This window comes from Periplaneta americana, chromosome 4, assembly GCF_040183065.1.
Source record: "Periplaneta americana isolate PAMFEO1 chromosome 4, P.americana_PAMFEO1_priV1, whole genome shotgun sequence".
NCBI classification, from domain to species: Eukaryota; Metazoa; Arthropoda; class Insecta; order Blattodea; family Blattidae; genus Periplaneta; species Periplaneta americana.
In genome coordinates this window covers 198624772-198648716 of record NC_091120.1, presented here as the reverse complement: position 1 = coordinate 198648716, position 23945 = coordinate 198624772, and the positions used below count along the sequence as shown (strand labels likewise).

Below are 23945 nucleotides of genomic sequence, written 5' to 3'. Positions count from 1 at the left end.
TCACGCTAACAAGTAAACCGATATAAATAGCAACATCTTTTAAAATAATTCACACGTTCGTTCACGCTATCAAGTTCATATAAACAGCAAAAAGTCTGAAAAAAATTCACATGTTCTGTTAATGTTAAGGAATAAACTGACATAAACAACAAGCACTGTAGAGAACAATTAACACATTTTGTTTATGGTAACAAATAGGTAGACTGATATATACAGCAAGGACCCTAGAAAACAAATCAGTTGTTCTGCTTATGATAACAAATAAACTGATATAAAAATCAAGAACCCTAGAATCAATTCACGTGTTCTGTTAATGTTAACAAATAAACTAACATAAACAACAAGTACTCTAGGAAATAATTTATACTGGGTGTTCATTTCAAAGTGTGTCATGACGTCACTGTTGATGAGTCAGCGATTTGAAGCGAGTTTCAGCTTTTGTGTCAGAGAATTTGCCTATTAATCAAGGCGTTCAATCTGAACTTGAGAACGTGTACGGTATAACTTGAACGTCGTAGCGACAGATGGCGGTCTGTAAAGTCTGTGTGCTACCATAACCTCTTTCGAACTGTGTTTTACGCGACCAAGTCGTACGCAGGGTATTTGTTATCATCGGTTGCGTACTGCAACATTCCACAACACAAATCAAATGCTCCGTGTTCATGTTGACTGTCGAAGTTAATGTCAACAAATATGTAAGTAAACGTCTTAACTCTCTCCCCATATCTCGACAGTAAGAAAAAACTCACTTCAGTACATGTTTCCAAACATTTCACAGTCCTGCCACTACCGGCGTTACCGTACGTATCGGTAAGTACTCTTCAGAATTAACGCCGTACTTGCTAGGCAACTTCTATGGCAGATAAGTAATACACTTCTGCGGAAGTGTAGGAAGATTGATTTCTCTAGGCTCATTGACTAGCCACGTGACGGCATACAGCGAGCCATGACACACTTTGAACTGAACACCCAGTATATTTTGTTCGTGAACAAAACAGGCACTCTAGAAAGCATTCGAATGCTTTATTCATCATAACCAGGGAAAGGGATTTGGAGTATTATAAAGAATGGTGAAACGTAGTATAGATATTCGTAGCTCAGTGACTGTCAAGCGAGCTGCGTCACGGCGCATGGAAGAGTACAGTCCACTTCATACAAACTTACACGCAACGTCTGTAAATATATTTCAGAATAAACAAATGGAATAATTTAATGACATATAGTGACCTACACACATAATCTGCATTTCTTTTTGAACTACATGTGCCTTTCTTCGCAACGCACAAGACACCAATAAACAACATTACAAATATACATAATTAAATATGAACCTCTGCATCTTCGCGTGTCAGTGGACATATTGATGTTGATAGACAGTTGTCTTCTGTATGGAACTCGCCTCTGAATATGTAGATCCAAACGAAATGGCATTTTCAATTAATGCTATGCCTTGTTATAATAAATTGTAAATATTATTTTCAAAATACAACTTTGCTCTGTTGCAAGGAAGGAAATTTTCTAACATGGAAAAACTCCGCTCTCCATCTGCAGAGACAATTAGAGAGTACTTGAAACAAGATACGTCAATTAAATTCACATGTTGAATGACGTCATTGGGAAACGTCTTTGTTAGTACATCTGAAATCCGACTAAGAATATCGTATCCATCATTTTTAATCAAAACTTTGTTCATTTTTTCACCAACACGTTTTCCTATTTCACCTTCTACTGCACTCAGTTTATTTACAATAGTCCTCATAATATTTATTTGCTCAACTAGTTCTACTCCTTACTTTCCTAATTGAATAATGGCATCCGGTAAATATCCAAAATTTGACTTAATATCCGCGACTTCTTTCTCGATTGTTTCATCATTTAGCAGTTCCTGGCGTATTTGAATCGTAGCCGCGTCATCGGTATCGAAAGACTGGACCACTTTCTTCACAGATTGGAGGTCACGTGCGTAATAATTGCAAGCTTATAACCATGACCCCCATCTCGTAGGAACTGGACATGGGGGAAGCGACAATTTAGGGAATTGTTTCCTGAATTTTGATACTTGATCTGGAGGTTTTACAAATATAGTCTTTCAATACTGTATTGTTAGTTGGTTTCACTTTCGGCATTGTACCTGCACTTCACCACTCTGAACTGCAAACCTGCACGTTGAAGTTCTTATGCGACAACTGTCCCGTTCACCTGTTGTTGACGTGTAGAACCTGCGAGTATGTCATGGAGGGGAGGACTTGGTATAAAGGGTTGTAAACAAATGACTGTGTAGATGCCAATACTAGCTTTTACTACTCCAAATTCCGTTCCCTAATCATAACAAATAAATCGGTATGAAGAGCATGGACAGCATGGAGCGACTCACATGTTCTCTTCATGCTAACAAATTAACTGGATCCTAGAAAACAATTGGCCTATTCATGCTGAGAAATAAAATTACAATTTAAATTATAGTAATTAACAAAATATGTAATATTGCCAATTTTTTTTAAATTTTATTTGCTGTATTTTTTTTTTTAATTGCAACATTAATTTAGAGCGACATCATTTCTTTAGTCCCTTCAATGAAGCTATAACCAAGTTCAACTTCAGTTGCAACACCGCCATTTTGGAATCAGCGAGAGACGTTTAACACACTCTGTTTCATTGCCTGATGGTTTTCGGACCGAATTTCTGTAGAAAGGACCATCTTTTTAAACTTGTACGGGGTTGGAAAAAATGCGTCGATCATGAAGGTAGGGAAGTACACAAGTTAAGACCTTTGTTCCTTTGGTTCATAAATTACTGTTTAATCCTTCACATGATCTTGAAAATATGATCCTTGTACGATGATGGAACGCATGAAGTTGACCAAAGTGTACACTGTATTGATAAGATAATATGCAGGTAAGAGGACAGATAAAGCAATAATTCAATTTATAATCTGTAATGTATACGAAATTGCGATAGTGTGTTCAGGAAGAATTAGAACGGACCAGGTGATTGTTAATTTCGAAGAGAACGTGGTGAAATGTAAATAATACTACAATAAAAATTCTGTTGTTAATTATTTCTTCAGTTGAAATTTGTGCTTTTCTCTGTGTTTGTTTGTACTCTTTGATATTTTCTTCAATGTAAGAAGCAGGTGAGTGTAACATTATATTCTATTATTAATTTAAGAGTGTTATATATTTCAGTAATTCATCCAGTATTGAAGAAATGCAGCGAAGACTAAGAAAAGTATTAATATTTTCATATAAAATAAAAAAGAAATTAAAATCTAAAAAACAGTTTATTATTTACTAGCCGTACCCGTGCACTTCGCTGCACTTGTTAGAAATAAATATAAAGTAATTGCATAATTAAAATAGGACATTTGGTCCAGGGAACATTCGTGTTTGATAGAAGGATAAACCGTTTAATATGTTACTTTATTTAAATTGTATTTAAAGAATTAAAATGCGATCATTTTGGTCCAGGACCACTCATTTGGTGCTATGATAATTCCTTTAACACGTTTCTCAATTGTTATTACATGCAAATAATTAAAATATGAACATTTGGTTCAGAGAACATCCGTTTTTGGTGCAAGGATAATTCGTTTAACATTTTTCTATACTAGTCTTGAATGCATCCTTTAATAAATCACTCCAAATTAATAGAGTGGATTCTGTACGAAGATAATTTTATGTTAACCTTACTGAGTATCTTTTTTTGTTTGTTAAGCTTATTTTATTCACGCCTTAACATCTGTGGTCATGTCGCGTGTTTAGAATGTGTGGGTATATGAGTAGGCCGTTTTTACTCTTGTTGAGTTCTTGTTTCTATTGTGTGTGTTGTGGATGGCTTGTGTTCATGCAAGAATAATTCGTTTAATATATTTCTAAATTAGTCTTGAATACATTCCTTAACAAACCATTCCAAACCAATATGAATATAGCAGTGGATTGTGTACAAAGATAATTTTTGTTGGCCTCATTGCGCATCTTTGTTTACGTAAATAAAAACACCTTAAAGTTAACATAGTACATAGATATTATTTTAAGAACCATAGGAAACCAATGTGGGTACATAATGAGCAAAAGAACGCCATTTCATGGCAGTTTGTAAAATGACTCGGATAATAGAAAATTAACAGCTCCAGTGAGCTCCAAGGTAAAAATACTAATTTTTACTCAATTTCTTTTTACTTTCGGCCCAGGTGAAATAGGCCTACTTGCCTTTTGCGACAATATTCGTAAATTACGATTATATTCCATGGAAAAAAAATAAAATCTAGTAAAAAGTAATATTTTACATGGACCAAATAAAGTTTAAATATACATTACCGTAGCTCACCCAAATATGTAATTAAGCAATAAAAATATGTACCCTTATCTTACTGAATAATTAATACTTAATATGTATGTATCGCGTGTACAATATATTTGTAAAATTATTCCATCCCTGACTGTCATTGGTTCATAAATAAACGCAAGTAAAGCAGACATAAAATTTTATTACCTTCCAGTAGCATTAAATTTAACTACATATCGCTCATTCATAATTAGTTTCGACAGTATATCAAGTTTTCTGTGCGTAAGAGTCTGTTTTAATCATATCTTATCATGCATTTATGCCCAGTCCTCGATTTACTCCGAAGCTTCTGTAGTAACATAAAGCCTATGTCCATCTGAAGGAACTACACTTTCCAATGATGAAAGAATTATCCAAATCGATTAAATAGTTTCCTAAGATTGCCTCATACAAACATACAAACACTCTCTATTTATAAGTTAATATTTAGTAATTATAAACACATATGAATGCCATCCATTTAAATGGGTTATGAATATTAATTAGATTGTTGTCCAAGACCCACAGATCCAAGACCGCTTTAAATAAATGCAGTCATTTGTTTTATCTTTATTACTCGTTTAATCTGAGATGGCCATGAAACAAAAAGCATTGTTATTTAAAAACCAATGTATGTCCTTAAATATCAGTCCTATCAAAATTTTGCATGGAATAAAACTTATCGGAAATCATTTTTAAAGAAACTTTTGTTATGTAACATTTTCCATGAGAGTCATTAATAAAGGAGATATTTCGATTTATTTAATTCAGGCCCCCTTATAACCCCCCCCTTTTAAATAAAGTACTTTGAATGCCATACAGCCTAAAATCTAAGTTACAACGAACTTAATTTATATTCCATTTTTCATATAAAACTAATGTATGTCCTTAAATATCAGTCCTATCAAAATTTTGCATGGAATAAAACTTATCGGAAATCATTTTTAAAGAAACTTTTGTTATGTAACATTTTCCATGAGAGTCATTAATAAAGGAGATATTTCGATTTATTTAATTCAGGCCCCCTTATAACCCCCCCCCTTTTAAATAAAGTACTTTGAATGCCATATAGCCTAAAATCTAAGTTACAACGAACTTAATTTATATTCCATTTTTCATATAAATCGGGTCCACACCTGTGGAGTAACGGTTAGCGCGCCTGGCCGCGGAAGCAAGCGGCCCGGGTTCCATTCCCGGTCGGGACAAGTTACCTGGTTGGTTTTTTTCCGAGGTTTTCCCTCAACCCAACATATCAAATGCTGGATAACTTTCGTCGCTGGACCCTGGACTCATTTCACCGGCATTATCACCTTCATCTCATTCAGACGCTAAATAACCTGAGATGTTGATAAAGCGTCGTAAAATAACCTACTAAAATAAAAATTACAAAAAATCATATAAATCGGTTCAGCCATTATCGCGTGAAAAGGTAACAAATATTCAGACAGACAGACATATCAAACAAAAATGTCAAAAAAGCGATTTTCGGTTTCAGGATGGTTAATTATACATGTTAACACCAATTATTTTTGGAAAAGCGAAAATTACCAGAAAAATTTCGGTTACAGATTTTTTATTAGTATAGATTATAGGATAACTGTCACAAAATTTCTCTGGATTCCGTACAAACTGCAATCAGCTGCCTGCGAAATTTCTGTACGGACAGGATAGTTTTGTGTAAAAATTAGGGTTTCGCCATATAATGAGGTAATTTCGCGCAAAATAACGAATGTCGAGTGTGAAAATACGCTATTCGCTGTCTGGAGCAAATACGAACACCACCAAATGAACACAGAACATTCACGATCGTAGATTATCCACAGTAATATTGTACTTTTTTATTACTGCACAAATTGTGTGTGACTTCACACCACAGGCCACACACATCATTGATTCTGATTGCAACGTTAAAATTCAGTTTTGTAATGGTTGGTTTTTTCAGTCTGTACAAGACGGGATTGTGGACCCAGAACTGATATTTTTTTCACTAATGAAGAGTGACTACATTTATCTGGAAATGTATAGTAACTGCCCAAAACAATCGCCATTGCAGTTCGGAAGCACCTCACCAATTACTGTACAAGATCACCAGTTACGTAACATTAGTACAGCTGTTCATAATGTTACTGAAGAAAAACTGTGCCCAGTGTTACACACTTTATTAAAGCTTTTATGAAATTTAAGGTTAGATTAAACACTGTGATAACATTTAATTACACTCTAAATTCTGTAGTTTAATCATGAGGTACAAGTGAAGTCTCTGTATGTATACGTTATCTACTTCAGGATGGAAGTGATTTGTCTTACAGAGGCGTTATTTAGGGGAGCAGGAGGGCAATTACCTCCCTACCGCGTTTAAGATTAAACAATTAATAATTGAGTAGTACTACTAAAGAAAAAGTAGCACTATACTTTAATTTATTTTATGCTCGACCATGCCGAAATGTAGTAATTGTACACCTGGTAGCAGCCCTTTAATGGACCTAATTAAAGTACACCTATTCATTAAAGTTCAGGTTTTCCAGCAATCAGAAAGCAATATGAAAGCGCAAGTATCGATTATTCTCGGATATGCAATCGAAAGACAACTAGCGAAACGTCACGGAGGCTGGAATCCAATACTGTCGCAGAAGATTATGTTCTGTTACTATAATAATTAGCGTTAATAGTAAATAATATTCAAATAAATTCAATTTGTCATCTCGTTTTTCAATGTCTAAATCAATTTCCAGGTTATATCAAGATTAATGTTCATTTTATTCTCTAGATTATATCAAGGTCAATGACATTTGTTCCTCGGAAAAAATCAATACTTTCGCGTCTGCGCACATCTCACAATTTACGAGATATTGCACAAGATCACTTCCGCTCCCCAGTCAGATAAGAATAATATGAATACTTATGAATAATTTCAGTTAGAAATATGATCGAGCATAAAAAGTCGTATGAAACTTGCCTATAATGGTAATTAAGACGCTCGTATGATAATTATGAAACTCGCTTGCGCTCGTTTCATAAACATACTCGCGTCTTAATTACTACCATTATAGGCTCGTTGCATAATGTACTATTAAATATTTCACTTTTATTTCATAAACTACTTACTTACTTACTCCACAGCGTTTCAATTCTTGATGGGTCTTGGCCTCCTCGATAATTTTGGACCATATCATCCTGTCATCAACTTGTATAAATGCTTAAGGACCATTTCCTCCAAATAAAATTAAATTTGGTTTAAAATAAACTCGTTCAACTTTAATATTCAGTAAACGTGCTTCCATTTTCCTCATACATTTCTGACACTCGTTTAGTTTAAACCACAGTTCAGCCGTTTAAACTAATGTTGGCTGTATAATATGCTGAAGGCTCCTATTGTGTTGGCTACACTGAAGGACAAGCTCAACAAAAAGCTCGATCGGAACTGGCCAATCAGAGCCAAGTAAACCGATATCGCATCATTTAGTGTCAACATGCCAGCTGTTTATAAAGATTTATTGCTATAATAAATGTGAATAAAGAAGAAATGTGACGGTGTACTAGCTTCACAGATAGATATTGAATAAACTATTTGTACCCATGTGAATTGTTGTGTAGCATTATTTAATCCACTGTTTTCTTTAATTCCTTGGAAAGCATTCTCGATTTCATTTTTCTCTGATAGGCTAGATCGTATAACGCATGTCTTGCGACATCTGCGTTATTTTATGGAATATGTGAGTCCATTTTAAAATGAAAATTAATTTCTTATAGCTTTATTTTTTCCTCTGTAAGTCATATTTGTCATGAATTTCAAGAGAACAACTTCCAGCTTTTAACGAGTTCGGTGACCCACAAAATTAGGTATATCTGATGCACTCAGGACCTTAGTAATTATATATATATATATATATATATATATATATATATATATATATAACCTCCACTTATTACCTCATACTTTCGAAAATAAACGTAATGTGTATTTCATACAATTAGTAACTTTCTGTTGTTGAAATCTTATCCGATTTTAATATAATAAAATTATTATGTAAGCGCAGATAGCCTATATTTCAACTTGTAACGAACCGTAATTGAAATTAAATTAAACCAATATAAAATAAATCCAAGTTTAAACTCATTTGGAGAAGATGGCCCTGCGAAATAAAGACGAGCCAGTTAATGACTGCTCAAATGAAACAAGGCGTTACCATTTGCTAAATTAGTGGTTATTTGTTGTAAATAAAAGTATCGTTTTTCTCTTAATTGAAGTTAAAATTTCTGTATCAATAAAAGTTTGACTTTTAGAGATCTGGAGACCTCGGGTTCGATTCCCGGGCTCCAATCTTGGAGAATTTTCATTGAAGAATAAATGTTTCCTAGGTGTCTAGAGTCTATACATTTATATGAATGCGACTGTACCTGATTATTAATTAACAATTTCTCATATAAAATATAATATATCAGGACTGTCGCCGGGCAGAAACCTGAACACACATTTCAACGTCACATTGCAGACAAGTAACGCCATCAGTGAGCACAACAAGAAAGCACCAAGATATGCTAAAGTTAATGAATTAAAAATTCAGTCGAAAAATAAACATACTATCCGCATATAGAGTTGTGCAGCAACATCTTCAGTTAATAGATGGGTGGGCAAAAACCTGGAAGATTAAAATAAACAACATGAAATCAAACGCTATTATCTTTACTAAATGTCGACCAGTGCCACCACCACAGCTAATGCTCCATAAATTTAGAATAGCATATGTACAGAAAACTAAATATTTGTGCATTCTACATTCCCAATGTCTAAATTGGAAATATCATACTTAATTACTTACTTACTGGCTTTTAAGGAATCCGGAGGTTCATTGCCGCCCCCACATAAGCCCGCCATTGGTCCCTATCCTGAGCAAGATTAATCCAGTCTCTGCCATCATATCCCACCTCCCTCAAATCCATTTTAATATTATCTTCCCATCTACGTCTCGGCCTCCCCAAAGGTCTTTTCCCCTCTGGCCTCCCAACTAACACTCTATATGCATTTCTGGATTCGCCCATACGTGCTACATGCCCTGCCCATCTCAAACGTCTTAATTTAATGTTCCTAATTATGTCAGGTGAAGGATACAATGCGTGCAGTTCTGCGTTGTGTAACTTTCTCCATTCTCCTGTAACTTCATCCCTCTTAGCCCCAAATATTTTCCCAAGAACCTTATTCTCAAAAACCCTCAAACTCTGTTCCTCTCTCAAAGTGAGAGTCCAAGTTTCACAGCCATACAGAACAACCGGTAATATAACTGTTTTATAAATTCTAACTTTCAGATTTTTTGACAGCAGACTAGATGACAAAAGCTTCTCAACTGAATAATAACAGGCATTTCCCATATTTATTCTGCGTTTAATTTCCTCCCGAGTGTCATTTATATTTGTTACTGTTGCTCCAAGATATTTGAATTTTTCCACCTCTTCGAAGGATAAATCTCCAACTTTTATAGTTCCATTTCGTACAATATTCTGATCACGAGACATAATCATATACTTAGTCTTTTCGGGATTTACTTCCAACCCTATCTCTTTACTTGCTTCAAGTAGAATTTTCGCGTTTTCCCTAATCGTTTGTGGATTTTCTCCTAACATATTCATGTCATCCGCATAGACAAGAAGCTGATGTAACCCGTTCAATTCCAAACCCTCTGTGTTATTCTGAACTTTCTTAATTGCATATTCTAGAGCGAAGTTAAAAAGTAAAGGTGATAGTGCATCTCCCTGCTTTAGCCCGTAGTGAATTGGAAAAGCATCAGATAGAAACTGACCTATACGGACTCTGCTGCAAGTTTCACTAAGATACATTTTAATTAATCGAACTAGTTTCTTGGGGATACCAAATTCAATAAGAATATTATATAAAACTTCTCTCTTAACCGAGTCATATGCCTTTTTGAAATCTATGAATAATTATTAAGAAATAAGTATACAGCACTAAATCGCCTGAAACAACTTATGCCACTTCTATTAAGTGTAAATTTATCCTTGAAATGTAAAATGACATTATAGAAAGTGTACATACGCAGCCAAATAATATATGCAGCTCCTGCATGGGGGTTTGCTCCCCGAACTATTATGCATCACTTGCAGGTTGTTCAAAATAAGGCATTACGAATTATCGGTGGATATGATTTTTATACAACTCAAATTCAAATGCATGATGACCTTGAAATATGAACTATACCTGAGAATAGTTTCAAAAAAATTTTACCATAGGGGAGAGTCGGGTAGTATCGGACATCGGGTAATATCGGACAGTGAGTTTCTTTCATCTACCACACGATGATAGTACCTGATTGACATGGTTACGTTTCTGTGATGTCGCATAGAGAAACGTAACCATGTCATTCAGGCACTATCATATGGTGGTAGATGAAAGAAACGCACTGTCCGATATTGCCCGATGTCCGATACTACCTGACTCTCCCCTACTGCTAAGGAAAATGAAAATAAATATATTTCAAATCTTGGAAATTATAATCCAGGAATGTACCACAAACACAGGACTCCAAAACATATTTTAATATAAAACAGTACAGCAGTAACTTATATTTGAGTTGCTGTTCATGATGAATGACACCAATATATTCTGAAAAAAGAATTGTCAAGGCTTATATGAAGTCGGAACAATAACAATACTACAAATGAAGAAGGTCGTCGTCGAAGTGTTCATTTGTTCGCGCCTACGTCATATGGTCAACTGCCTGTAAATTAGATCTACATATCGTAGGCCTATAAGTAGGATAAGAAGTTAAAACTAGGCCTATCTATGGAAATTGTAAATGTACTGTGAAGTCTGGTAAACTTGGCCATAAAAATATTATAAACACCAGGTCACAGGAGAGCCAAATCCTAGCAATTCCTGCCCATAGAACATCCCACTATTCATCCTCTTTTACTGTTTCAGTCCCCCGTGAATGGAATTCTCTACCTCAGAAGATAAGGGGCTGCCAGACAATAACCACTTTCAAGAAAAGGCTAAACGATTTCTTACGGGTGCAGTCAAATTGAAGTTGTAATTGTGATCGAGTTTAATAATTTAATTTAATTTAGGTATGACTATTTTTATTATTATTATTATTATTATTATTATTATAATTATTACATAATTATTTTATTGTTCGCTAATATGTTTTCGCGGGATATCAGCCGAGGAGGAAGTATATCATGTCCTTCAGAGATTGGAACAAGGACACAAGAAGAGGGCAAGTTTACTATGTACACTTGCCCTCCTACGTAGATGTCGAGACAAGAAAGTCGTCCCTAAATTTGCTGTCGTTAAACATGAAATTCGAACAGTGAAGGCCCAGAGACCAAACCCCGTTTCACCTGAGACAGCCTAACATCTATATTACCTTTCGACTTTCTGTTCGGACATCACTTCCAAGATGGCTGCAGAGATAGCAGTCGAAAGCTTGGAGCATTCCAAAATCTTAACTCGGCTGATATCCCGCGAAAACATATTAGCGAACCAACGCCGAGAAAGCCTCAAATCATACATATTTTATTGTTGTTATGAAGATAAAAAGAATTGTCATTGTATTATATTAATTATGTATTACTAGGTTCAAAAAGTTCCCGGAATTTTACTACCATTTTTCGTATTAATATATAACAAGGGATATTATACATTTGTTTTGTTGGTAACATTCATGATGTCATTTCCTTAAAGTTTGCTGATAATGGCAATTATTGGTTTTGAGTTGTAGGCAATTGTTTATCATAGTGTTTTGTTTGTTCGTCGCATTTTGTAATTATGTCCACAGAGCAAAGTACAAACATCAAGTTCTGTGTTTTGCTGGGGACATGATCAGTATGGCTGATGAAGATGGTGATTTCTTAAACAAAATGAAACTGGTGCTACTTGTACGACCCAGTCCCTAAACGACAGTCATCTGAGTGGAAATCGAAAACATCTCCTCGGAAGCAAAAATTTCCTAGGGACACTTCCAAAGGCAAAGTTATTTTAAATGTTATGTTTTATTTAACGACGCTCGCAACTGCAGAGGTTATATCAGCATCGCCGGATGTGCCGGAATTTTGTCCCGCAGGAGTTCTTTCACATGCCAGTAAATCTACTGACATGAGCCTGTCGCATTTAAGCACACTTAAAGCAAAGTTATGTTGGAAGTTTTCTTCGACTCTCAGGGTCTCATGCACCATGAGTTCATTCCAGAAGGTCGTACTGTAACGAAAGAATTGTACGTAGAAACCCTCCGTCGCCTCTGGGACGCAGTGAGAAGGAAACGTCCAGAAAAGTGGGTAGAAAACAACTGGTTCCTTATGCATGACAATGCACCTGCTCATCGCGCAATTATTGTAAAGAATTTTCTTGCCAGGCACAACATAACTGCTTTGGATCACCCACCATACTCTCCTGATCTCTCACCACCTGATTACTTTCTGTTTCCCCGTCTGAAAAGTCATCTGAAAGGACGGAGATTCAATGCTGAAGAGGTTATCGCAAACGCGACGAGAGCACTAAGACGGGTTTCACAAAATGGCTTCCAGGCCTGCTTCCAGGAACTCTACACGCGTTGGCAAAAGTGTGTTGTTGCGGAAGGCAACTATTTTGAAGGGAATGCTGTAGAATAGTGTTTAAGGTACGTTGTTTCTATGATGCTAGCAAATTCCGGGAACTTTTTGAACCTAGTATGTATATTGTATTGTATTAATTATGTTATATTCATAGAAATGTAGTAATTTTCTATCATACTGGTTGAGTGGAAGAGAAGGCCGAATGGCCTTAACTCTGCCAGTTAAAATAAATTATTATTATTATTATTATTATTATTATTATTATTATTATAAAAAATATTAGACTATGATATGTCTTTTTGTGACTTATTAAAAATTACTTCAGAAAAAAAAAAAAAAAAATCAACTTCAAAACTATGTTCAGTGCACCTGATATCGTGATTTGGAAGTTTTTTTAATGCTGGTTTTTACTCCAGTTCACAGTACGAAAAATAGTTCATTTAAGAGAAAACAGGAAGGCAATATGCCAGGCAATATAGACTATAAAGAGTGCCCTAAAAATAATTTCTCACCGCCAAGCAAAAACAGAAATGACACCAGTGAACGTAGGCAAATTTCTGTAGACAATTGAAGGGCACAGGGGAAAACGATGTATGGCACATGTCTGTTAAGAGTGAGATAATGATTTAATTCAGTATGTTACTGCAGAATGTATTGTTGTTCCTATTGAAAATGGAGGAAAGTCAGTGCTTTTCTTCTGGCGGGACGCACCGAAACGCCATTCCGGCACCTTTTTGACGTGAGACGTCAGAGACCCAACATTGAGTGCACACTTTCTGTGTGACTTAAATTTGTGGTTTTCTGTTAACGAACAGTAACGTTTATTATACAAATCTGGCTTTCAGGTATAGCTCCTTGTAAAGCTGACTTGAATAATTTCAAGGGAAAAATTGTTCCGGGACCGGTTATTGAAAGACAAACGTAGACGGATGAAAACATCAGAAGCAATGGAGCCCTCCAACGGAGAGAAGACAGAGGATACCGAACATACATCGACTATGGTAAGTGTACACACAACAATTCTCTCTCGGATATATTGTTAAAAAGATATTTTTTCTGGAAATACGTATGTGATGAAGAGATTTGGAATTGTGATTATCCACACCAAATGATATCCATAAATCTTAATTCAAATCCATAATGAATAATAACTACAACAAACAATCTTGACACATTGTTCACTACATGGATCACAGCTGACCAGCGAACTACTCAAAATGATTAATGTGAAACCGCCTTTGCAAAGATTGGCTTAGGCCCGGTTGCAGAAACGCAAATCAAATCAGTTCCTGATCGCCAATCAGTTGATGTCTGATTTATTTGATTGTTCATTGCGTTGCACGAACGTAAATCTCCAATCAACTTGTCTCAATTTACTAATTGCTGATTTGAGAAAGAAATACATTTGACAACAGCGCTATTTAGCAACCACAGCCAATTTGATGCTCTTTAAAAGTCGCGAAACGAATGCATCAAGTGGGCGGTGACTAGGAAAATAAGTGAATGTTGAAGTGAATGTTTTGCTGTTTTTTTTAGAAAGGAAACAGGCGGATTCTATTTGTATATAGACTACAATATTGTGAAAAAAAATGAAGTAAACAAAAAAAAAAAAAAAAAAAAAAAAAAAACGTGAGGGGCTTCTGTTGTGGGATTTACTAGGGGAGTCGACAAGAAATTGGAATATGCATAGCCTCCATAACCCAAAATAATTCCATTTCCCATCTCTGTGTTTACAAATGGAGCTCGTAACCTACTCATTAAAAATATTGCGTTGTCATGTGTAGAACTCTGCCAACGGGCTACAACATTGCAGAATTTCAATGATGGTGTAGGCTACACATTGCCTGTATATTCACAGAAAAGAAACCTTTCCTATTTCGATAAAGTTCGGCATCATTTCAACCAGGTGATTGGATGGGGATGTGAGCAGTCTATACAACCAGTATTAGGCTACTCTTGGAAATCCTGACATGGCTGAAAATTCTCTCTGGATTTCAAATCGTTTCCTGTTTGAAGTTTGAGGATTTATGAGACCCTGCCATAACAAAGCAATTTCATACGTAACATTCCTAACTACTCGGCAGATAGTTGATTTGTGGACCCTAACAAGATAACCCAAGACCGCCTGAAAAATTCCAACAGCATAAAATCTCAGCATTATTAGAACTTGGTTCATAGGAGAAAGTGAAAGGTTTCGATTTGTCTGTCTGCATATATTTGTTTCAATTTTTGAAAGTAACAAAACACACGAATCCTTACTTAACCTAAATCTTTGCTCAAATTCTCTGCCATTATACATAAAAACAATTCATGCCTATCACGGAAACGCCTTCTTCTTAATGATATTTACTGATTGTTCTTTCTGCAACAGAAATAGAACTGATGGCCAATCAAACCCTCCTTGATTGCCAATCATATTTTGATCGGTGTTTCTGCAACCGGGCCTTTAAAATTCTGAACTTGTGCAGCCATTTTACTATCTCATTAAAAGGTATTATAGTAGTTTCGGTTATGCTATATGTCTCCGCACAGAGATTTCTCGTAGAGTACTGGACGGATTTTGATTTGTTCGTAATCAGCATTTACAAGCAAATTTATCCGGGAGTGATTCACACGTAGGCCTACTGTGTTTAAAAATTAAGTTAACACTTAAATTTAAATTATGTTTTATTTCACGACGCTCGCAAATGCCGAAATTATGTCAATATTCCTACCCTGTTCAACATCTACTTAGAGGATTTAGTGAAGAACTGTTTTGGAACATGGGAGGAGTGACAGTAGGAGGAAGAAGGAAATGATACTTAGGGATATGCTACTGGAGCTAAATAACAGCTGTGAGCAGTATATCAACAAGATGAAGACCACAGCCATAGGAAGAAAGTTAAAGAAGGCAATTTTGCGAATTCTAAATGAGGCAGTAGAGCAAGTGACCATCTTCATATACTTGAGGTGTACTGTAAGCAGTAACATGAGCTGCTGCCAAGAAGTCAAAAGGAGGATGGCAATGGCAAAGGAAGCTTTTAATAGAAAAAGGAACATCTTCTGCGGACCTCTGGAAAATGAACTAAGGAAGAGACTAGTGAAGTGTTTTGTGTGGAGTGTGGCATTGTATGGGGCAGAAACGTGGACATTACGACTAAGTGAAAAGAAGCGACTAGAAGCATTTGAAATGTGGATATGGAGAAGAATGGAAAGTGTGAAGTGGACAGATAAACAAGAAACAAAGCTGTGTTGGAAAAGTGGGCGAAGAAAGAAAGATGCTGAAACTGATCAGGAAGAGAAAGAGGAATTGGTTGGGTTACTGCCCGAGAATAAACTTCCTACTGAAGGATGCACTGGAAGCAATGGTGAACGGGAGAAGAGTTCGGGGCAGAAGAAGATATCAGATGATAGACGACATTAAGATATATGGATCATATGAGGAGACTAAGAGGAAGGCAGAAAATAGGAAAGATTGGAGAATGCTGGGTTTGCAGCGAAAGACCTGCCATCGGGCAGAACACTATGAATGAATGAATGAATGAACCTCGTATTTGTTTGGAGACGCGGTTTCTTTCTCTTTTCTACATCGCTCACAATGCAGATCCAATGTTACGTCATTCATTGCGATTTTGACCTTGTCTCACGTCTCGTCTCACGTCAGCAGCATTAGAGCGATATGTTTTACAAAAAAAAAAAAAAATTCATCTAGCTCCACCATCGTTCGAAAACGCACCTATGTTCATATAAACTTTTTCACTCAAAATGGCCTAAGATATCGTATCCTAATTTTTTTTACCTTTCCTCGTGAATCACCCTATACAGGGTGTTTCAAAAATACGGGGCATAATTTCAGGCATGTATTTCCCACATGTAGACAATCAAAATAGTTCATTACAACATGTGTCCGGAAATGCTTCATTTCCGAGTTATGGCCTTCACAACATTGAAATTCACCGGAACGTTTTTCTTTCCGCAGGTCGTTGTCATTACAGAAGATGTTCAAAATGTCCACCTCCCGCTTGAATACAGACCTCACATCGATGTCTCATTGACCTGCGAACACGATCCCAAACTCCAGGAGTATTGCGTATGTCCTCAGAATATGCCACAATTCGATTCCGAAGGGATTCCAAATCAGGCATCGAAGACGAATAAACCAATGATTTTAAATGGCCCCACAAGTAGAAATCGAGAGGGTTCAGATCAGGTGAGCGTGGAGGCCAAGCAATTGGGCCACCTCTACCTATCCATCGATATTCCATACTCGCACAGATGGTAATGGAGACGCCTCGGAATGAACTGTCAGAGTGCCCTCTTAATGTCTCTTTTGACGGCAACGACCTGCGGAAAGAAAAACGTTCCGGTGAATTTCAATGTTGTGAAGGCCATAACTCGGAAATAAAGCATTTCCGGACACATGTTGTAATGAACTATTTTGATTGTCTACATGTGGGAAATGCATACCTGAAATTATGCCCCGTATTTTTTAAACATTCTGTATATATATACGTAACGAAATTATAAGTATATCACTTACTTTATAACCACCCCAACGTGGATGAGTGGTCAGACCATTGAAAAATCCACAGTTGTACTTGTGGCGGACAAGGTCTCAGTTGGGGATTTTATCGGGGTTTTCCCATTTCCCCATGTTAGGTATCTACAATCTACATAATTTAGTCAACATTTCTCTGTTTCGTCATCATTCCATAGCATCCCCCGAATGCCGGATGGCGATACACGACGGAGGGTGCTGACCTAGGGACGAATGGAGTTGCCTGTTCGAAACCTGGGTATGCAGCGAACCTTAGCGTAGTCGGCTGGTATTGATTTGGAAATGCGCGTAGCTTGAGGGTTAGCGCAATAGATACTGAAAGGCGGCAATGCTGGGTAGTAGTACTCCCATCCCGAAATTGAATTCAATTGAATTCAGTACTATATATAATCAGCAAGACTGCAAAAGCAGTACACACACACACACACACACACACAATTAACATAATTTTCTGTCGCATAACAAGGAGACGTTTAAACCTAATGAAAGATAATCTTTGAAGAACGGTCCCGAATAGTTTTGCATTCCTGGTTATTATTTTAACTGTAATACGCAACTTCTGTGTGTGCATTTGCAAATTCTCTGTAGAAAATGAAATATTTCATCTTCATTTTGCTCTGAAATTCCCTAGCGCTTAAATTTATGCAAATAATGTGGGCACTTTTAACTCTTATGATACACCCACGAATGGGTCGCGACCCATAGTTCGAGAAAAGCTGTATTAGAGTATTCATAACAATCTGCATAGCAACGAATGAAATTGTTTTCACTGCTCCAGTAATTAATCTCAGGGCCTGATTTTAAATTTAATTGCGTTTATCGAGGTAGTTCTTGGGCGATGTTATCAATACTTCTCCATAATATTGAATTTGGTTTGATAAATATTTTGTCCGGGGACAGCGAAATATGTATATATGAGAAAACGCTTCAAGGACATTTCCTCCAACCCGAATCTCGTCCAACATATCAATTTTATCCATAACTTGAATCGTCCAGAAGGACATTTTGTCCAATTTATACGTCTCCTATACTTTCGTCTCATCCAATAGTCGGCCAGCACAACATGTCATTCCGTTTCCACAGTAACTTCACATTTTTAGTAACTTCTAATCATTAATACACTCAGGGACAAAAAAAAAACCGGACACTTTAATATTTGCTGATATTTTGCAAAACATTATCTTCTCATACAATATTATGGTAGCCATCTGTTGTTATGGAGACGTGTATACATTGTTGATTGCTTTTTGTTTTATAAACAAGCCATTACAACCAAATATTCCAATTTTGCTTTCGGAGTCTCAGCTATAACAATTTTGTCTCAACCATTTTGTGCTTCATTATCGTTATCATTCTTTATTTCTTTATTTTTACATTTTCTGAGTTTAAGTGGGGTTGTAACATTTGTCTTAAAACAAGATGCGACCTGAAGATGTGGCTCGAGCTGTAGCCCTTTACGATGATGGACGCAGTGTACGTTACATTGCAAATGTTATGAATATGGCTAGAAGCGCAACCCATGATGCCATAAAACGGTATAGAGAGATCCTAGAATATACCAGAAGACCAGGTTCGGGTCGTCCAAGAGCTACAAATCCAAATGAAGACAGGTATATGGTGTTGAGAGTTCTTAGGGAGCGCAACCTGCCAGCTACTAGTGTAGCCCAGCAATTTGTTAACATGCATGGACGCCCAATTTCGGCCAAAGCAGTTAGAAGGAGGTTGAAAGCAAGTGGACTGATATCAAGTAGACCTGCAACTGGTCCCAGACTTCTCAAGATGCATCGAGTTGAACGACTGCGTTTTGCAAATGATCACAGGGATTGGAGAAATGGACAGTGGAGCTGTGTTCTGTTCACCGATGAGTCCCATTTCAATCTGTGCTCACCTGATGGACGTGAAAGAGTTTGGAGAAGGAGGGGAGAACGATTTTCACAGTGTTGCATTTCCGAAAATGTGCTGTATGGAGGTGGTGGAGTGATGGTTTGGGCAGGAATGTGTACGGATGCTCGTACAGAGTTGGTTTTTGTTGAAAATGGAAGACTAACAGCTGATAGGTATATAAATGAATGTTTGGCTGATCATGTTGTGCCATTTGGCCAATTTGTAGGCGATAATTTTGTTTTAATGCATGATAATGCACGGCCGCATATTGCCCATGCGGTCGGAGATTATCTCCAAGAAGTGGGAATCCATGTTCTTCCATGGCCAGCAAGGAGTCCAGACATGAACCCAATTGAACACGTGTGGGACATGCTGGGACGGCGTGTTAAGAATAGGCGACCGAGACCAGAATCGTTACAAGAGTTGAGGCGAGCACTTGGCGAAGAATGGGACTTATTCTTCAAGAAGACATTGCTAACCAAATTGAGAGCATGCCAAGACGTATGGATGCAGTTATTCAAGCCAGAGGGGGTAATATCCGTTACTAAAAAGAGTTTTTAATGTTTAAGGCACCATAAAATGAAAAAAACAGTTAGACCAAACGATGCCATAGTTATACGCCCTTTGTAATTTTTTGTAAATTTTCCCCTCAGAGATTGTTTTTCAAATGTTGTCGTATAAGGTGCTAAATGAAACATTATTTTGTTTAAATGGGTTTTGTTTCATTTTGAAATAATTGGCAACAAAATACAAGCAAATATACAAGTGTCCGGTTTTTTTTGTCCCTGAGTGTATTTTCAGTTCTGAATATGGCAGAAATTATGTGTGAGAGAGGAAAACAAATGCTTCATCTTCAAAACTGGAAGCAGAACGGACACGTCTTCCCGGTGGTCAACGGAACATTACGGCTCCAGTGAAAAGCCAGTATCTACGTAACCAAGAGCATATTTTCTGCTTATACAGCAATATTCCTAGTACAAGGTTGAAAATCTAATTTCAACACACCTCTGGTCAATCGTATATCATTCGAAAGTAAACCCAGAGTAAGATGTTATAGAGGAAGATTAAATTGATTCAGTTGTTTCACCATTTTATGTAATTTAATATGATAATGTACAAATATATGCAAATTAAATTTAGATTGGTCGAATACATTGAACTAATTTATTTTGAATGAAAAGTCACATTGTTCTAAAGAGAATTTGACGAAATGTCCTACTGGACGAGTTTTCCGTAGGGCAAGCATAACATTGGACCAGGAATCTTGGACAAACTGCTCTCAAATCGAGAAAACACGTCTCATATTATACCATTGATGTTTTATACTATGTACTATATATGTTCTCTTTTTTAGGCTACTTCATCCAGAAAGGGGACATATAAAAGAAGAAAAGGAGCAGCTAATATGAGAGGAGAGTTATTTGAATTGAAGGTGATAGCCCTGTTGTTCCTTCGAGCAATCAAGACCAGACAAAAGTTTTCTCTCGGTTCTAATGTGGAAGTAGCAGGTCCCTTCGATGACATAGCTTTGAGTTTAAAAAATAGGACAATTTTCTTACAGTTGAAACATAAAGAGAAAGATGCTATCTATGAATCACAATTCACTGTTTTGAATGGAGTTTTCAGTTTGTTCCAGTACTGCGAATTCTTGTGTGTTAAGGAAAAGGATTGGAATACAAATGAACAATTAAATGGTTTTGGCATTTTTGAAGATTGCCTTTTTGTAATCTATACAAATGCAGAATTAAAGTCGAAAAAGAATTGCTTTCTAGACGATAAAGATGACTGGCAAAGTCTTATAGGTACTGAAGGAAGAATACAATGTTTCAGTGAAAAAGATTGGCCAGATATTCATGAAAAGTTTTCAAATTTACCAGCACATAAGGAACTTTTAAATCGTGCAGTTAGTGGCAGTACCACAGACAGTACACAGGCTATTCTCGACGTTGTAAAAACGCTATGGAACAGAACTGCAAACAAAGTGCCCAGAAATGAGGAACTCAAGAAAATACTGTCCAAACTTCAGAATTTTAAAAATTTATCTGAATACAAGGACTTCTTATCAAAAATATGGATCTTCACAGGACAAAAGAACGAGAGTGAACTTGATGACCTCATAAAAAAGGCTTTGGAAGGCGCATGTGGTACAGATTCTTCATATAACAAATATATGGAAGACATTAAGAAATGGTGGAAGAAGGGTAAAACTTATCTCGAAAGGGATAGTATTTTCTGGAAAGAAATAGTAAGGAACTTCGTTTATGATTTTTTGCATCAAAAGGAAAAGGAGTTTCCAGAGATGAACGTCAGATTTAATGAAGGAGAATTAAGTCATGTGAAAAAACGCTTGCCATCTAACTATAGAATATTACACTTTTATAATAAAGAGTGTAACATTTTCAGCTGTGTGAAGGCACGTCAAGTTTTCGGAAATAATTTTCTGTTTAGTGGAAGTACATTTAATTCATATTTATCACAAATTTTAACTCTTTGGGAACAATATACAGATTACGTACTTATTATTGATGGTGGGATAGACAATGAGGCAATTGTGAATGAGCTTGTTGGTTTCCTCAATGAGTGGCGAGAGAAGTCGGTAATTCTTGTTACTGACTCTGAAGATGCTATGCTACGAAAACTCCGAGAGCTCAGTACAGTGGAGAAATATATTGACACATTCTCCATGAGTCAGTTAGATCAAGAATCTCTTGACATAATACTAGAATGCAATGTTACTTTTCAAGGTCATTCAGTGAGGTTGAAGTCTTTAGCTAACACGAGTGACATCGAAAGCTCAGTGACTGCTGATATTTTGCGACAATTGCTTTCAGGCTTAGAAATAGGAGAGAAACTCCCTGAAGAGGATGATCATTATGTTTCACGCAGATTATCACGAAAAGAGTACGTTAACACAGCAGGAAATCACAGTGCAGAAGGGAAAATATACGACGATATAAAGGAAATAATGGAGCTTTCTGATAAAGTCATCGTAATTTCTGGGGATCTCGGAATGGGGAAGTCAACTGAACTCACTCATTTTGCGTTGCAGTTGAAAGTTGCCGATCCAACTTTATGGATTGTGAGAATAAATCTCAACGATGAAAGAAATGTACTGTCTAGTAATGAACCTGATTTGGCTTTAAAGCTGCTAGAGACAGGAGGGAAAGTGGACACTGAATTCGAAAGGTGTCTGTTTGAACACAGATTAGGAAATGAAGGGAAAGTGATCGTCATGCTGGACGGTTATGATGAAGTATGTCCATATTATGCAGACAAAGTGATAGCAATTATAAAAGAACTCGGTAACACAAAAGTTGGAAAGGTGTTTGTAACATCTCGCACAGACATGCAGCACAAGTTGGAAACAGGTTTGTCTGCTATTGCATTTGAATTGATGCCATTTTCAGAAGAAGAACAAAAGGAATTCCTGTGGAAATACTGGAAAGATAAAAGCGGTGGCGGATACAACCTGCATGTCTTCGTTGATCAATTGTTGCAAGTTACGTGTAACTCTCTGAGTAATTACAAGGAATTCACTGCAATTCCTCTACTGATAAAGATTTTGGCAGAAGTTTTCAATGCTGAAGGGGCAAAATTCTATCATAAGAGTGATGTTAATCTTCCTGACAGATTGGATCTGTTAACGCTGCACGAAATGATCATTGAAAAGATGTGGGAGGTGTATTATGCGAGGAACAAAAAATGTAGTGTAGATAGCGATTTCAATATGTTAAAAGGTATGTTTGAACAAAATCATATGTACTGCGCTGTATACAAGTTACTAGATAAAGACCAAATTATGTTACTAAAAAATTCAAATTCCGTTACTGGAGAAGCTAAAAGAGTTTTAGAGAAATTAAAATCAGATGTCGAAGGAAGAGACATTGTTTTCTACTTTAAAAATCGCAGACCTATATTTTCGCATATAACCTTTGCGAGCTATTATGCCGCACTGTGGTTTTCAAAGAATTTGCAAAGTGAAAAAGATTTCATATGTAGACATATTTTAACACCAAGTTTCAAGCTGGTGAGACAATTTTTCAATGCAATTTTAGCTCGAGATTTTCCATTGCATCGTGCAGTGCTGAATGGAAATAAGACTATAGTACAGACTTTATTGACTGACTCTTGCGATGTTAACGCAAGGGATCTTGGTGGCCGGACTGCTTTGCATCTGTCAGTCATGACACATCTTGATGTTTGTAATAACAGTGGTTATGAATATTGTCGATTTGATCCATGGAATCTCAGTGGCAATTATATTTATATTACTGATACTGTGGAGCATCAGATAACTTCAATTCTAGCAGAGCATACTTCAGATTTGAATAGCGGGGATGAAGTACTTTCTTGGAGTCCCATCCGCTTAGCTGATCAAATTAAAGCTTGGTCGTGCGTTGACTTGCTCCTAGGCAAAGGCGTCGCATGCACTGATCTTGTATCTGCAGAAGAGAGCAATCTGTGGCATATCTTGAATTGCTGTTCTCGAGGGAGCTTGTTGCATCTGGTCAAGTTTATATATTCGTCAAGAAATAATGTACAGCGTGCAGTTCTCGCATTTCCATCACCATACAATGAAATGAATATCTTAATTACCGCGTTGCACCAAGCTGCAGAACATGGACATTTAGAATTG

At 36.6% G+C, this 23945-nt stretch overlaps 1 protein-coding gene across 6 annotated transcripts in view; it reads left to right on the top strand.

Moving 5' to 3' along the window:
- Positions 1-2949: 2949 nt before the first annotated feature.
- Positions 2950-23945, top strand: part of LOC138698567 (uncharacterized) — a 26011-nt gene continuing 5015 nt past the window's right edge. Inside the window, exons 1-5 of one of the 6 annotated variants that reach the window (XM_069824581.1) lie at positions 2950-3133; positions 6266-6507; positions 11258-11403; positions 13734-13889; positions 20664-23945. The exon at positions 20664-23945 is cut by the window's right edge and continues 2540 nt beyond it. In XM_069824581.1, coding sequence (XP_069680682.1) covers positions 13818-13889; positions 20664-23945 — 3354 coding nt within the window. In that variant the 5' untranslated portion in view covers positions 2950-3133; positions 6266-6507; positions 11258-11403; positions 13734-13817. The remainder of the gene's footprint in view (positions 3134-6265; positions 6508-11257; positions 11404-13733; positions 13890-20663) is intronic. The other 5 variants (XM_069824580.1, XM_069824582.1, XM_069824583.1 and 2 more) reach the window with 5 other exon arrangements.